At 41.3% G+C, this 11,965-nt stretch overlaps 1 protein-coding gene across 4 annotated transcripts in view; it reads right to left on the bottom strand.

The window, feature by feature from the left end:
• Positions 1-11,886, bottom strand: part of LOC109983648 (centrosomal protein of 128 kDa) — a 45,296-nt gene extending 33,410 nt beyond the window's left edge. The window contains exons 1-12 of one of the 4 annotated variants that reach the window (XM_020633445.3): positions 11,526-11,884; positions 11,225-11,425; positions 10,961-11,047; positions 10,386-10,524; positions 10,029-10,147; positions 9,602-9,693; positions 8,546-8,618; positions 7,851-7,961; positions 4,138-4,224; positions 2,847-2,921; positions 2,522-2,669; positions 1,093-1,232 (exon numbers count right to left, since the gene is read on the bottom strand). In XM_020633445.3, coding sequence (XP_020489101.2) covers positions 1,093-1,232; positions 2,522-2,669; positions 2,847-2,921; positions 4,138-4,224; positions 7,851-7,961; positions 8,546-8,618; positions 9,602-9,693; positions 10,029-10,147; positions 10,386-10,524; positions 10,961-11,047; positions 11,225-11,389 — 1,236 coding nt within the window. In that variant the 5' untranslated portion in view covers positions 11,390-11,425; positions 11,526-11,884. Of the gene's footprint in view, positions 1-1,092; positions 1,233-2,521; positions 2,922-4,137; positions 4,225-7,850; positions 7,962-8,545; positions 8,619-9,601; positions 9,694-10,028; positions 10,148-10,385; positions 10,525-10,960; positions 11,048-11,224; positions 11,426-11,525 lie in introns of all 4 variants that reach the window. The other 3 variants (XM_029277244.2, XM_029277243.2, XM_029277242.2) reach the window with 3 other exon arrangements.
• Positions 11,887-11,965: the final 79 nt, after the last annotated feature.

Below are 11,965 nucleotides of genomic sequence, written 5' to 3' on the forward strand. Positions count from 1 at the left end.
TTTCAGAAAAAAAGGGCAGGTGTAGCAAACAAAGATGAGGACAAAAAGTAAAGACAGAAAGGTCAAAGAAGGTTGAGACATGGTTTACAAGCCCCCTTCGATTGGATTATCTGCAAGGCTGGTCTGGAAAAGCAGTCTGAAAGGAGAGTTCCACTGGATTAGCTTCATACCACAGCAAAATCACAATCACTCTGAAGTTTCAAGTTTGATTGAAGTCGAAAGAAAGGGTATGTAAGGTGAGCCTGCTGCAGTTAGGGTATTTATACTGAATACGGCTGTCAGTCAGCAGTAATTAGACATAGACTGATTAGTCATAGACCTATTACGCTCTATATAAATTCAGTCACTGAGAAATTGAATCTTCCGGCCTTTTCTCCTCATTATACTTCATCTTTGCTCGTTTACTGTTAAAAAAAGAAACATTTCCGACGCCTGGTTTGATCTTGACATGAAAACCATAAGAGGTGCCCCAGGTAATACACGCAAACACCGACTTCATCGCTTCACACCTACTCTGCAATGAGGGAAGCGTGGGAGTTTCAAAACCAGTCGGTGAAAGAAACATCAGGGATTAGAGGAATGTGCCAATGCTTTAAGTGCAGCTATTTCTACTAACGTTTTATTGATACCACCAGAGCCTTAAATTCCCCTGGTAAACTTAGAGAATCGAGCAAGTTTTTCTTTCTCATTTTCATGTCTCGTTACACTGATGGAAGTGACATATCGCACCAGTTTGACAAACATAAAGGACTGCTGGTTGACTGCTGATCTCCTATTACAACTGTCACCTCAATTTTAAGAGGATCAAGTGCTGTAGAGTTGGCGGAGAATACAACCACGCATGAGAGGGGGCCGACAAACTGAAATAACCACGCTCAGGGTGAACATCTGTAAAGCGGTTCAAAGTAAAAAAAGGGGTCAGTTTCTGAGCAGAGATCCTTAATGTTTCCTATTCAATCTTGAGAGCGCACTGGAAAGACAGCCGACTAGATGGCTAAGGAATGACATGCAAAGCCTTCTCTGTACCATTGGGTCTAATAAGCACCTTTCCTCTTACATAAATAACCACTGCTACAATGTTTTGATACACACCTCCACCTGTGAGCTTAGTTGGACTCTCTCCCTCTCATTGCGATCCAGAGCCCTTTTCAGTTCTTCAACCTCACTGAGGACTGAGGCCTTGCTGAGCTGGACTCTCAGCTCTGCTACTTCCTTTTCCAGGCTCAGACGATCTGTACACATGAAAACATGCAGGCAAGTAATAAACTAGTTGTAAGGATTGATTTTCACGTGTTGAATGAAGAAAGTAAATAGCGACAACATGGTAGAGCTTAACTCAACTCTCTGTTTTTCCCTTTTGAACAGTTGTGAATCGTACCTGGACCTTTTTTTTTTTCCTAAGATCTAAGCTTAGTTTCCAAGAAAGGTAGTCTGATATGAGGAGGTAGAGGTAAACACTGCAGACCACTGATTGACCAGAAGAAACCTTTTTTATTGACTCAATTCAAATGTCAAACAATGACAGTATGAAAAACATCACTGTGGTTATCTGACAGGCTGCAGATGTGTCAGATTTCCTAGGATGGTCGGCCAGGACACCTGCCAACATTGACGAGGTAGAATCTGTATTGGGGAAATTAAATTAGGAGAAATACCTGGTACCAATAGTGAGGAGAGGAGAGGAGAGGACATTTTTTATACCTGCTTACTCTGAAATTCTGTTTACCTCTTTACAGACTATGTTAAAGCTCATATGCACGGCTCACTGTCAATCTCCACTTTGTCACTTGGGGCAGACCAAGAGTTGATCGACGTGAACAGAATATGAATGAAGTGATGCGAATGAAGCATAAAGAAAGATGCTGATATACACGAGGCACTATTGGTGATGTCGATGTCTTCATGTAGCATTCCACCAGATTTTACCCAATCTCAGAGACATTCACATTTTTACAAATAATCTAGATCAGTTCTATCACATATTCTACATGAACCTACATTAGACCGGATCAGAGACTTTCATAAGAATCTGTCGACTTCAAAACTTTCACTGCATGTCAATACCATAACAAAAGAACAGAAGATCACTTCTAGGTACAATGTTCAATACTTTACTCCTAGTAACACTCACTTCTTTCTCCTTTTGGGTTCACATATTTGACATTATACTTCTCCTCTCACTCTCTCTGCTATAGCTCAATCAATGATCTGGTCTCTAAAACATTTCACTTGTTTTGTCTTGACTCCAGTTGGCCCTGCAGCTGATCTCAAGGTTCCCCCCCTCTGTATTCACCCATTCTCCTGCCCTTAAAGGAAATTCGATCCAGCATTTGGCGAGAAAGTGTGCTGTCTGGAGATTTTCTTTGAGCAGGAATTGATACACAAAAATAGCTAAGAGTATCAGCTTTTTATCTATGGTTACAGAGTTGGCAGAGCAAACTTTTAACCCATCCATTTGACCTGCATCAAAATCCTCTCTGCCTTCTCCGCACCTGTTTATCTCTAGAACTATATTCTGTACCTGAGCCTCCCTGTCCACCTCTTCCCTCCTCCCTGTCAGTGTGGCTGCCATGTGGCCGAGCAGCGGGCTGAAACGTCTCCAGCCGAGCCCTCTGCAGCTCATTCTTCTCCTTCCTTGTCCTCAGCAGCTCACCGTGCATATCCTCCACCTGGGGACCATCAGCCGAGTAAGCAGACACAAAGAAAGACATCACACTGTCTGAGGGCGGGCAAAATGGCTCTGAAGTGCTCTTAGAAGTGGCTGCGCTGATTATTGCTTTGTCTCCTGAGGTTAACTGAACATCTAAATATACAATTGGGTAAATTCTGTACAGACACAAACACACCTGTTGAACAAGGGACTCTCTGCTCTCCTCCGACTGTTCAAGAAGTCGTCTAGCCCTCTCCAGTTCCTGATCCATCTAAGAAGAGTCAAACGCATAGACAATACATGATGAACTATATAAGGTACTATTTGATGATTATTTGAAGACTTCCCCCTCCACAAGCGTGCAAACACACTGACAAATAAGAAGAGAAATAGGAAACAGTCCTGTTTTATTTTTAGCCAAAGTGTGTACCACAGAGCCCCCTGGAAAACATGGATAAAATAATGGTGGATGAACTTCTAATAAACTTACTTCATAGCACAGATGTTCTGTGGAAGTACTATCTACTGGGTGCCTCAACAGATTGTATAGTTGTTGAAAACTTGTGATAAAGTGGTTTGACCGCTCAACCTTATTTTTCAAAGGAGTCTCACACTGAACTCGTTAATGGCTGCAAAAAAACTTCATGTTTCTCTAGTACCAATCTCACAGTGTCACACATGTTTTACAGGAACCTGGCACTAAGAATTGGTAACGAGAACGGGTATTTTTTGGTACCCATACGTAATTGGTCAGTACCGAAAGTACTGCTAATCTCATGGACAAATGCTCATATCGTTATTTACGTTAACTGTCCATCTTCAGTGTTTCCCCTAGCATTTATTTAGGGTGGAAGCCCTTCCCCTCAATGCCACCTTTAACCACTCCAAGAGAACAGCATGGAGTACTTTATTTCTGGAATTTACCTCATTAATACACACTCACTCAGACACAATCACACTGACTGACATACATCCTTTATGGTTTGTGTTAGACTCAGTGTCAGGATCTGAATTTGGGGCAGTCACTGTGGATGAGATCCATGAAGGAGATATTGTAATCCTTTAGAAGTTGTCTGACTTTCACCTGCGGGTGAAAGTTGAATCCCTATCCCGCACTTGCTACCCACTCTGTCCTGTTAACAGAGCCCTCTGTCCTACTGCTGGACAAACATGACGTGCTTGAAAGCACAAGCAGGGCCAAATCCAGACTTTTTGAAAGGGGTTTGAAAGTTTTCAACATCTACACTTTGATTTGAAAACTACAACAGTGTAAGGAAGTGGCACTATTTAATGTGTATGTAGAAGTTTTTTTTTTTTATACTTACAACCTTTACTAAATTGAATGCCAACTACTATAGACAACTATATGTGTAAAATAATGCAGAAAAAGGAGACAGGTAAACTTTTATTTCACTATCTGTACAATAATGAACCAAACGTACAACTTTTTAAATACAAAACATTACTTCAAGACTTCATATCATTACCTTGAACTTCTCCCTCTCTGTCTTTAGGAACCTATCCGTCATGACCTCCTCTCTCTCATGGCCTTGAACTTTACGTCTTCCTGAAGTCTGAAAGTAAAAGAACACAATAAACCGGCTTCAGCCTCCATCACTATAGGAGCACACATATGAAAGTAGTGCAGGAGAGGTGCCATTACATCACAGCATCTGCCATCCCCTCTTCTCAGAACAAGTTACGGGCATGGTGGCATAGTGCTGGATTTTGCTCAGGAGCTTAGATCCCACTCATTCCGGGCAGACTGTGGTGATGAATTACCGGCTGCTAGCAATAACATCTACCCAAGTGACTCATCATCTATTTGATTCAGATCACAGAGGGCCCATCGGTGGGGAATAAATGTGCCCTCTGCTCTCACTCCTCTCCTGCTCTTTAGTAGTAAAAGAGATTATTTTCCTCTTCATTTCCTTATGCTTGTTTATTTACCCTTAATTTTTGGACAAATGCGTTATTTCCCATCGCCCCGGGCCCTGCTGGTGTCCCATTAGGGCACTACGGAAGAGAGGGATGCAAATGAATGGGTAGCTACTATCATTACACAGTGTGATGAAAAAAAAAAAACACATGATCAGTCTGGATGCAGCTACACAGTGCCCCTTTGTGGTCTTCTTATGAACTGCTGATTTTAAAGGGACTGATGTCATGACACTGATCAGCTCATACAAAGCCAGATCTTCAAGCCCGTTAAGAGTTATCACTGCAGCTATTCCAAAGATGAACCGACAGAAACATTGGTGCTACAGTGACATACAGAGTGTCTAAATTGTAAACATAAAAGTAAGGGAGCAATATCTTCTTCTCAGTGAGCATGAGTGTATCTAGTAGTGATGTAGTCAGGACCACACTAACCAAGACCAAGACATGCCCGAGACCAGAGGGCTCTGAAACCAAGACAAGACATTTAGGGGTGGAGACAGAGTCAAGACCAAGACCAGAGCAGGGTGAGACCGAGATAAGACCAAGACCATAAATATCAATGAAAAATCATCAACTTAGTGTGTCACTCACTTAGGCCACAACAACTGATAGGTTGTGGACATAACCAGTGGAATAAAAATCTAATTATGAATGAATTGAAGTTATTCGTTCATTTAGCAAAGGGTGTTTTCCTTGTAGTCACTGTAATGACGTGAAATAATAGCCAATCAGAGGTTGTCTTGACCGGTCTTGATTTAAAAACTAGAGTCCGCCCAGTCTGAGACAAGGTCGAGTAAAAATGCTTTGATTCCGAGACGAGACCAAGACCTTCAAAAAGGGGTCTCCAGACCGGTCTTGATCTCAAGTCTGATTTCTTGAGTACTACAGCTCATGTATCTAGTGATGAGTCTGCAACACTAAAGTGCACCAAATGAAAGCTCTCACAGCATATTAGTACTTTAACACAAATGCATGAATAAAAAACGGGGGAGAAAATGATTGGCATTAAGAACAGAAAAGTAGTAATTACTTGCTTAGCGACCATTTTCACAGCATAAAAGTGACTGCCGAGCATTTTAATAGCCTCATAAAAGCAGAGCAGATGGGCAAGGAGACACGGAAGGAACACAGCACTTTACCAAAACAAAAAAAAGGTGTGCACTCTGAAGAGAAAAACCCTTCAACAAGTAAAGTTGTTATTTGCAAAAACCTTTGATGGACATCACTTGTCAGCACTTTGATAAATGCAAATAGTCGCTGGTATGTAATTATGTGGAAGATAACTAATCACACCAATTACAGATAGCGGTTTTCTGTCTTTCCTGAATTCTTTTTTATAAAGGTGAACGATAATTATTTAGCAGAGATCACTTAATGTCTCAGCTTTCATTTTTCAACACCATCTTCTTCACAGCTGTCAACAAGTTATGCGTATGACTTTTTTTTTTTTTTTAAATGAGCATTCATAGATGAGTTCATGTTTAAATGTCAACAGCCAACAGAAATTTGTTGCTGCAAATCCCTGTGGTCAGGGTCCTAAATTAACTTTTTAGATCAAAGAATTTTACCGGCTAAAATAACAAATTTTGTTTTTGTGTCCTATACACATCTGTTACAGTGCATTTAATTGAGAAGGCATCATGTTCTGTTTAATCAATAACAAATTTAAGTCACAGATCAGGAAATTGAGAAATTGTAAAAAAAAAAAAAATATTTGCTGGCCTTTGTTTTTTTCTTAATGTATTATTTGTAGGCAGTAGTCCGGATCACGTGTTCCCTACTCGGCGCTCCGGTGTGTGTGTGCGTGTGTTTGCGTACGTTTGCGCTACAATGTATGTTGGTGTGTCTCGTGCCCCGTGACGCTCACAGACATTACATCAGAGAGAGGAGCAGGGAAAAGTAGCTGCAGCTAGGCTACATCAAACGTGCTGAATACTTTTTATGACGTTTTGATAAAACATTTACCCGCCCTGTGGCGGATAGCCCTCTGAAAAGTACTCGCCAAACGGAAAATCTACCCGCATTTGGCGGTTGGCGGGTGTTAATTTCGGACCCTGCCTGTGGTACATATGCACTTTTGAGTAAAAAAGGAGGGAAGGTACATCGTCCAAATCATCAGGTGTGCATCCTCCTTCTGTGATGTTTCATGGATAAACCCTCAACATCTCCAGGGAGCTCAGCAGTTATCGCTGGTTCACCTTCTTTGACTCTATATCCTCTTTTTCATCTTTTCAGCTCAGCAGTTTTTTCTATCCTTATAATACAGAGCCAATTGCTGTTTTGTTCTGCTACATTTGACAAGAACATGATTTCTAATGGAGGGGGTAACAACCCAAATAGCCCAGTAGACTGCTGGTAGATTGAGCAGTTATTCTCCAGCATAGAGCAGCACGAGGAGGTGTCTGCTTCAGACCAGCATGGAAGTTTTCCCTAAGCCTTTTCATTTTCCTTTTATTGCACTTTGGAGCACTTAATCCTTATATTTTGGCATCAATGTTGAAAATGAAGCCTTTAGAAAAAGTGCAAACATGTTTTTCATGTACTCTTTTTGGATTGTATGTGAGTGTCATGCTTTATTCACACTTGTTTGTAAGATGTCTTTTTAGTCGTGTTATTAAAGGAAAAATGTGCCACTTTTTGATCCAGTTGACGTTGCTGTTGCGCACCAGCATGAAACCAAAACAAGCTGCTGTTTGGCGACACCTCGGCTACTCTGAAGCCTCTAACCCTTTCCTCAAGCGGCACAACACCAAACCCTCTGCACTCGCATTCCCACAAAGGAGTTATGAATTAGAACGCATAATAATTAAAACACAATTAAGCTCTATTTCTGTGGAAACAGTTGGAACATTCTTCCTTTAAGTTCTGATTATGTACTTTTGGGCATTTCTTTTAATAAATTTGATTTAGCTTATATTATTGACTCTTCCTTATGCTTCTCTGTTGATCTGTCTTCTTTCTTTTTTACGCCTTTTTTATGCTCCAAGTGTAACATTAACTCGCTCAGGGACTGATTATGAATATCATCTTGTGGATTTAAGTTGTCACGTTTATATCATGTTGATATGATTCAATGTGCTGTCACCGGTGAGTAAAATGTTTGGTATTTCAAGGTTCCATCATGTCTCTTCATCATCATCTCTATATCAAACTTGTGTGTCTTTTTTTAGTGTCCTTTAGTTAGAGAGCACAAGAGTGAAAACGGGGAGGTGTTGGATGGTGTTATCACAGCAGATGAACGTTTGGGGAGGAGTGTCACCTGCTGCACCTCATCAGGCACGGCCGCCCGGTGGTCGTTCCTCCTCTCTCTCTCCTCAGTGTGCATCCCTCTATCCAGCTCCTGCAGACGCCGCTCCACACGAGACATCACCTGCAGACAGGGAGACAGCGAACGCCCGAGGTCACGCAAACATCACCGGTGCAGGAATTGGTAGTGAGATATGATAAATGGAGACACCAGGAAATTAAAAGGGTGGATGACAAAAATATCTTTTAGAACTGACAGGAAGTATTACATTTAGGATGCAAGACTTCCCAAACTAATCAGGAAGTATCACATCTACCTGTGGGAGACAGCTAATACCTTTATCTCGTCGCGTCCACAGACATGACAAGATAAAAAATATTAAACATGCCGGCCGTCTTTTGGAGCTGCATATTTATCACGGCAGTGACGGTGCAGTGAAGAGTCATGTGCCCGAGAAGTATGCTAAATTATTTGCTGAAGTTAGACTTCAGATAAGTAAAATTCAAAGAAAGTGGATACCACCTATCTGTAGCTGCTCTCTGAAGGAAAAAAAATTGCATTTCCCATGCCTTGTAAGACTGCTTTGATTTATCTATAACAGTGATTTGATGTCTTTAAATTCAGGATGCATTCACTTCTTTTCTGAAACCCACAGAGCTGGAAGGCCCACTTTAGTATTGATGGAGAAACACTCAGCTATTACTTACTGAGGCCTGTCTCTGGGATGTTGTCAAGTGCCCTGTGAGGCCCTCCATCGCTCGCCTGGTGTCAATATCAGACCTTTAAAAATAAAGAAAATGCAGTGGATTGAAAACATTTATTCAGCAGAGTTCTTCGCCTTCTTATTCAAGGACATCATTGATCAAAATGTGAAGTCAGTAAGAATGATAATGCAGCTTCAGATGTTAAAATACGGTGCGCGTGTGTGTGTGTGTGTGTGTGTGTGTGTGTGTGTGGGGGGGGGGGGGTGAACTCAGTCTCGTCAGTAAACCCAGGAAGGAGGGAATTTTTAATAACGTGTAAATATCAGCTTCTAATTTACTCGGAAAGAAAGGCCATCTGTCTTTTGAGTCCAATTCACGGCGCTGTCTCTTTAAGTTTGAAAGAACACCTTAATCACGTTCTCATAAACAATATTTCAGAGACCTTAAGTATTCTTTTAAAGTTAAGAAAAAATGATGATCAACATCCTGCAGTCAGACCCTTTAGGAAAGTTTGTTGCAGAAAACAAAGTAGAAAGGATACTAAATCAGAATGAGCCATTTTACTAACGCTGTATGCAGAAGACATTCACAGCAGTGCCTGAAATACTTCTGAATAAAAAATAAAGACAGACTTATTTAAAACTGAGAAATACATTAATAAATCTCTGGAGTCCAATGGCTTTCAGACACCGCTCACTATGCTGATTAAATTAAATAAAGAGACTTTTCCAATGAGTTTTCATTTCAGACTTTTGGGCAGTTGAACAAAATTATATGACAAACATTGGTGTCTGTGTACACCTGTTGTGATGATTTGTATAACTTATTATTATCAAGCTTTGCAAATCTGGCAGATTTTTTGCATATAATTTACATTCATAATGGTTTATTATTTCTATGGCTGTGTATGCTATGTGTTAGGGAAACATGTTACGAGACATCATTTGGAGATTCAGTTCATCTCTAAAAACATCTTTCAAAATAGAATATGGATCAACCCGTGTATTCAGTCATAAGGTTTGGATTTTCAGACTTTGCCCCTCCCCCCACTTCAGGTACCTATTTCTCTGGAGGATTTCTCGATCCAGGTCTTCAGACAGTCTCTGCTGGTCACTGCGCAGATCCCTCAAGGATTGGTGCATTGTGTGAATCTATAAGTGACAGCCAAGGATGGATACAGAATCCATAGCAGTATATACAAGCACAACACACATACATTTAGCTCTCTTCTTCTACAAAGATGAGTATTATTATTGAAGCCACCACAGAGTAAAGTCAAAAAGAAATACGGACTCCTGTACACACTGCATTTATATTAATACACAGACAATATCTGATGTGAGTTCAATCTTATCAAGATTAGCGCAAATAACTTCCTAAGCACTGTATGGTGCTGACTCATTATGCCCTCTTGTGGAAACTTTGTGTAACTACTTAAGAAAAACAAATAGCACTGATTGGAAGTAGGTCTATCTCCTTTCCTTACATCCTCTCCTGTCCGGTTGGCTTCTCTGAAGCGCACACTGGCAGACTGTGACCGCCTCGTTCTTCTTGGAGTGCTTGTATAGTCCCTCAGAGGAGAAGTAGGATAGAAACGCTGGCCCTCTAGAATAACAGATTAACAAGTTGTTATAAAGTTTTACTAGAGAGCCAGAGCTTCTGTAGGGTGATTGCATGGCATTTTAAGATGTAAGGGTACTTTTTGTGTTATCACAGATATAATATGCAAAAATGTCAGCAGTGTCTCTGTGTTTCATCTCTTTGAAAAACTATCAAGAAATAAGCCTACAATTAGAGGCAACTGACAGAAAAATAATTATAGTATCTTTCTATGCTTTCCAACCTGATCCCGAGCAGGCCTCCAGGTCACTTGTTTGCAGGGTGGAGGCTGAAGCAGAAGCAGAAGCACTTCGGGCCCCATTGGATCTGCTCAGCCTCTGTGTCTGCAGTTGACTTATTGACTCCTCCAGGTTGTCCCTGAGCTGGTGCAGCAGAACACAAAAAGGAAAAGACAATTAAAGAGAAAGAAACAAAAACTGTTGGAGAAGAGGAAGAAATAAATATTCACACATCCCTGAAAGATCTGGAGAAAGAGAAATAAGGGGATGACTTTATGCTATTACAAAGCACCCACGTTTGTATATTTTTGTCCTTTAACTGTTATGGGTACATTGATGATGGGGATTTTATGAAACAGATGTTAAAGCATCACATTGTCCAGTGTTTCCACTGCAACATTAGGGGCAAAAATACATCTTTTCAGATATTTTATGAAACCTTGTTGCTCCAACAGCACGCATATGGCAGCAAGGTGACACCAGAACGTGGCCATATATGTAGTGAAAAGACACATGTCACAGGTCTGCATCAGTAGTTATGGGAAAAGTTTATGACTGATTAGTAGAAACTGTGTCTAACCACTGCCATGGCTTCAGCTTGATCGTCTGTATGGTCCCTGTACTGACCCAGCATCCGGTCCACTTTGGTCAAGTTCCTGCTGGTGTCCTGCCAAAGAAATGCACATGTAAGATGACAATGAATGGCACTCAAAAATATTATACAAGCCAGAGCACAAGACATGTTGATACATAGGAAAACAAAACAGATGTATATTGTGTATTTGCATAAATAATCTGTGCTCATATAGGCTGAGTGTCTGTCTTATAAAACAGAGTCAAGTACCTGTAAAGTATTTGCCAGTGTGCTGATCTTCTCGCTGATGTCTACTGCTCTACCATCACTCCCACTGCCCCTGTCCCGACCAGGTCTGCGGTGGGCTTCACGCCCCCGGGGTCTGTGCCCCTCGTACGTCAGGTCGTACGAATCCGACTCGCTGGATGTATCCATAGTTTTGGACAGGGCGGGTTTAACGACGACAAAAGGCTGAAAAGTTAATCAGATTAACCATCAGCTGCTTCTGAACAGTTATGTCGATGGATGTTTTAGTCATAGTTAAGAGAGATCGAAAAAGTTTCATTGTTACCTTTACAAGCCGTGGGAAAGACAGCTACCTGCCCATCACAACACAACAGTCCAGACTCTCCTCTTCCCTGTAAATCACAGTGCGGCTCATTGCTGTGATGCTCTCCCAGCTAGCAACAAGTGGAAACTACTGTTCACGTTAGCTAGCTAACCAAAAGGTTAGCCAACTATTTTAACCCCGTGACATTACCGACAGAAACGGGAAAATGGTGTAAAAATCCAACGGGAACAGAGGAAATAAAACAACACTGGGTGTGTATACTGTGAGCAACAGAAGTTTGTTATTCGCGTAACGAGTCACCGCCGTCAGCTGCACCGCGCTATGGCAACTCAAACTCGCCGCGTCTGAGCAGGAAAACAACGGCTCACAGAGCCCGCAAAGCATGCCGGGAAGTGTATGCTCCCGATAAACATGCAGCGTTGGAATGTGTTGTTTGTGAA

Source organism: Labrus bergylta, chromosome 15 (genome assembly GCF_963930695.1).
Source record: "Labrus bergylta chromosome 15, fLabBer1.1, whole genome shotgun sequence".
Taxonomy (NCBI): Eukaryota; Metazoa; Chordata; class Actinopteri; order Labriformes; family Labridae; genus Labrus; species Labrus bergylta.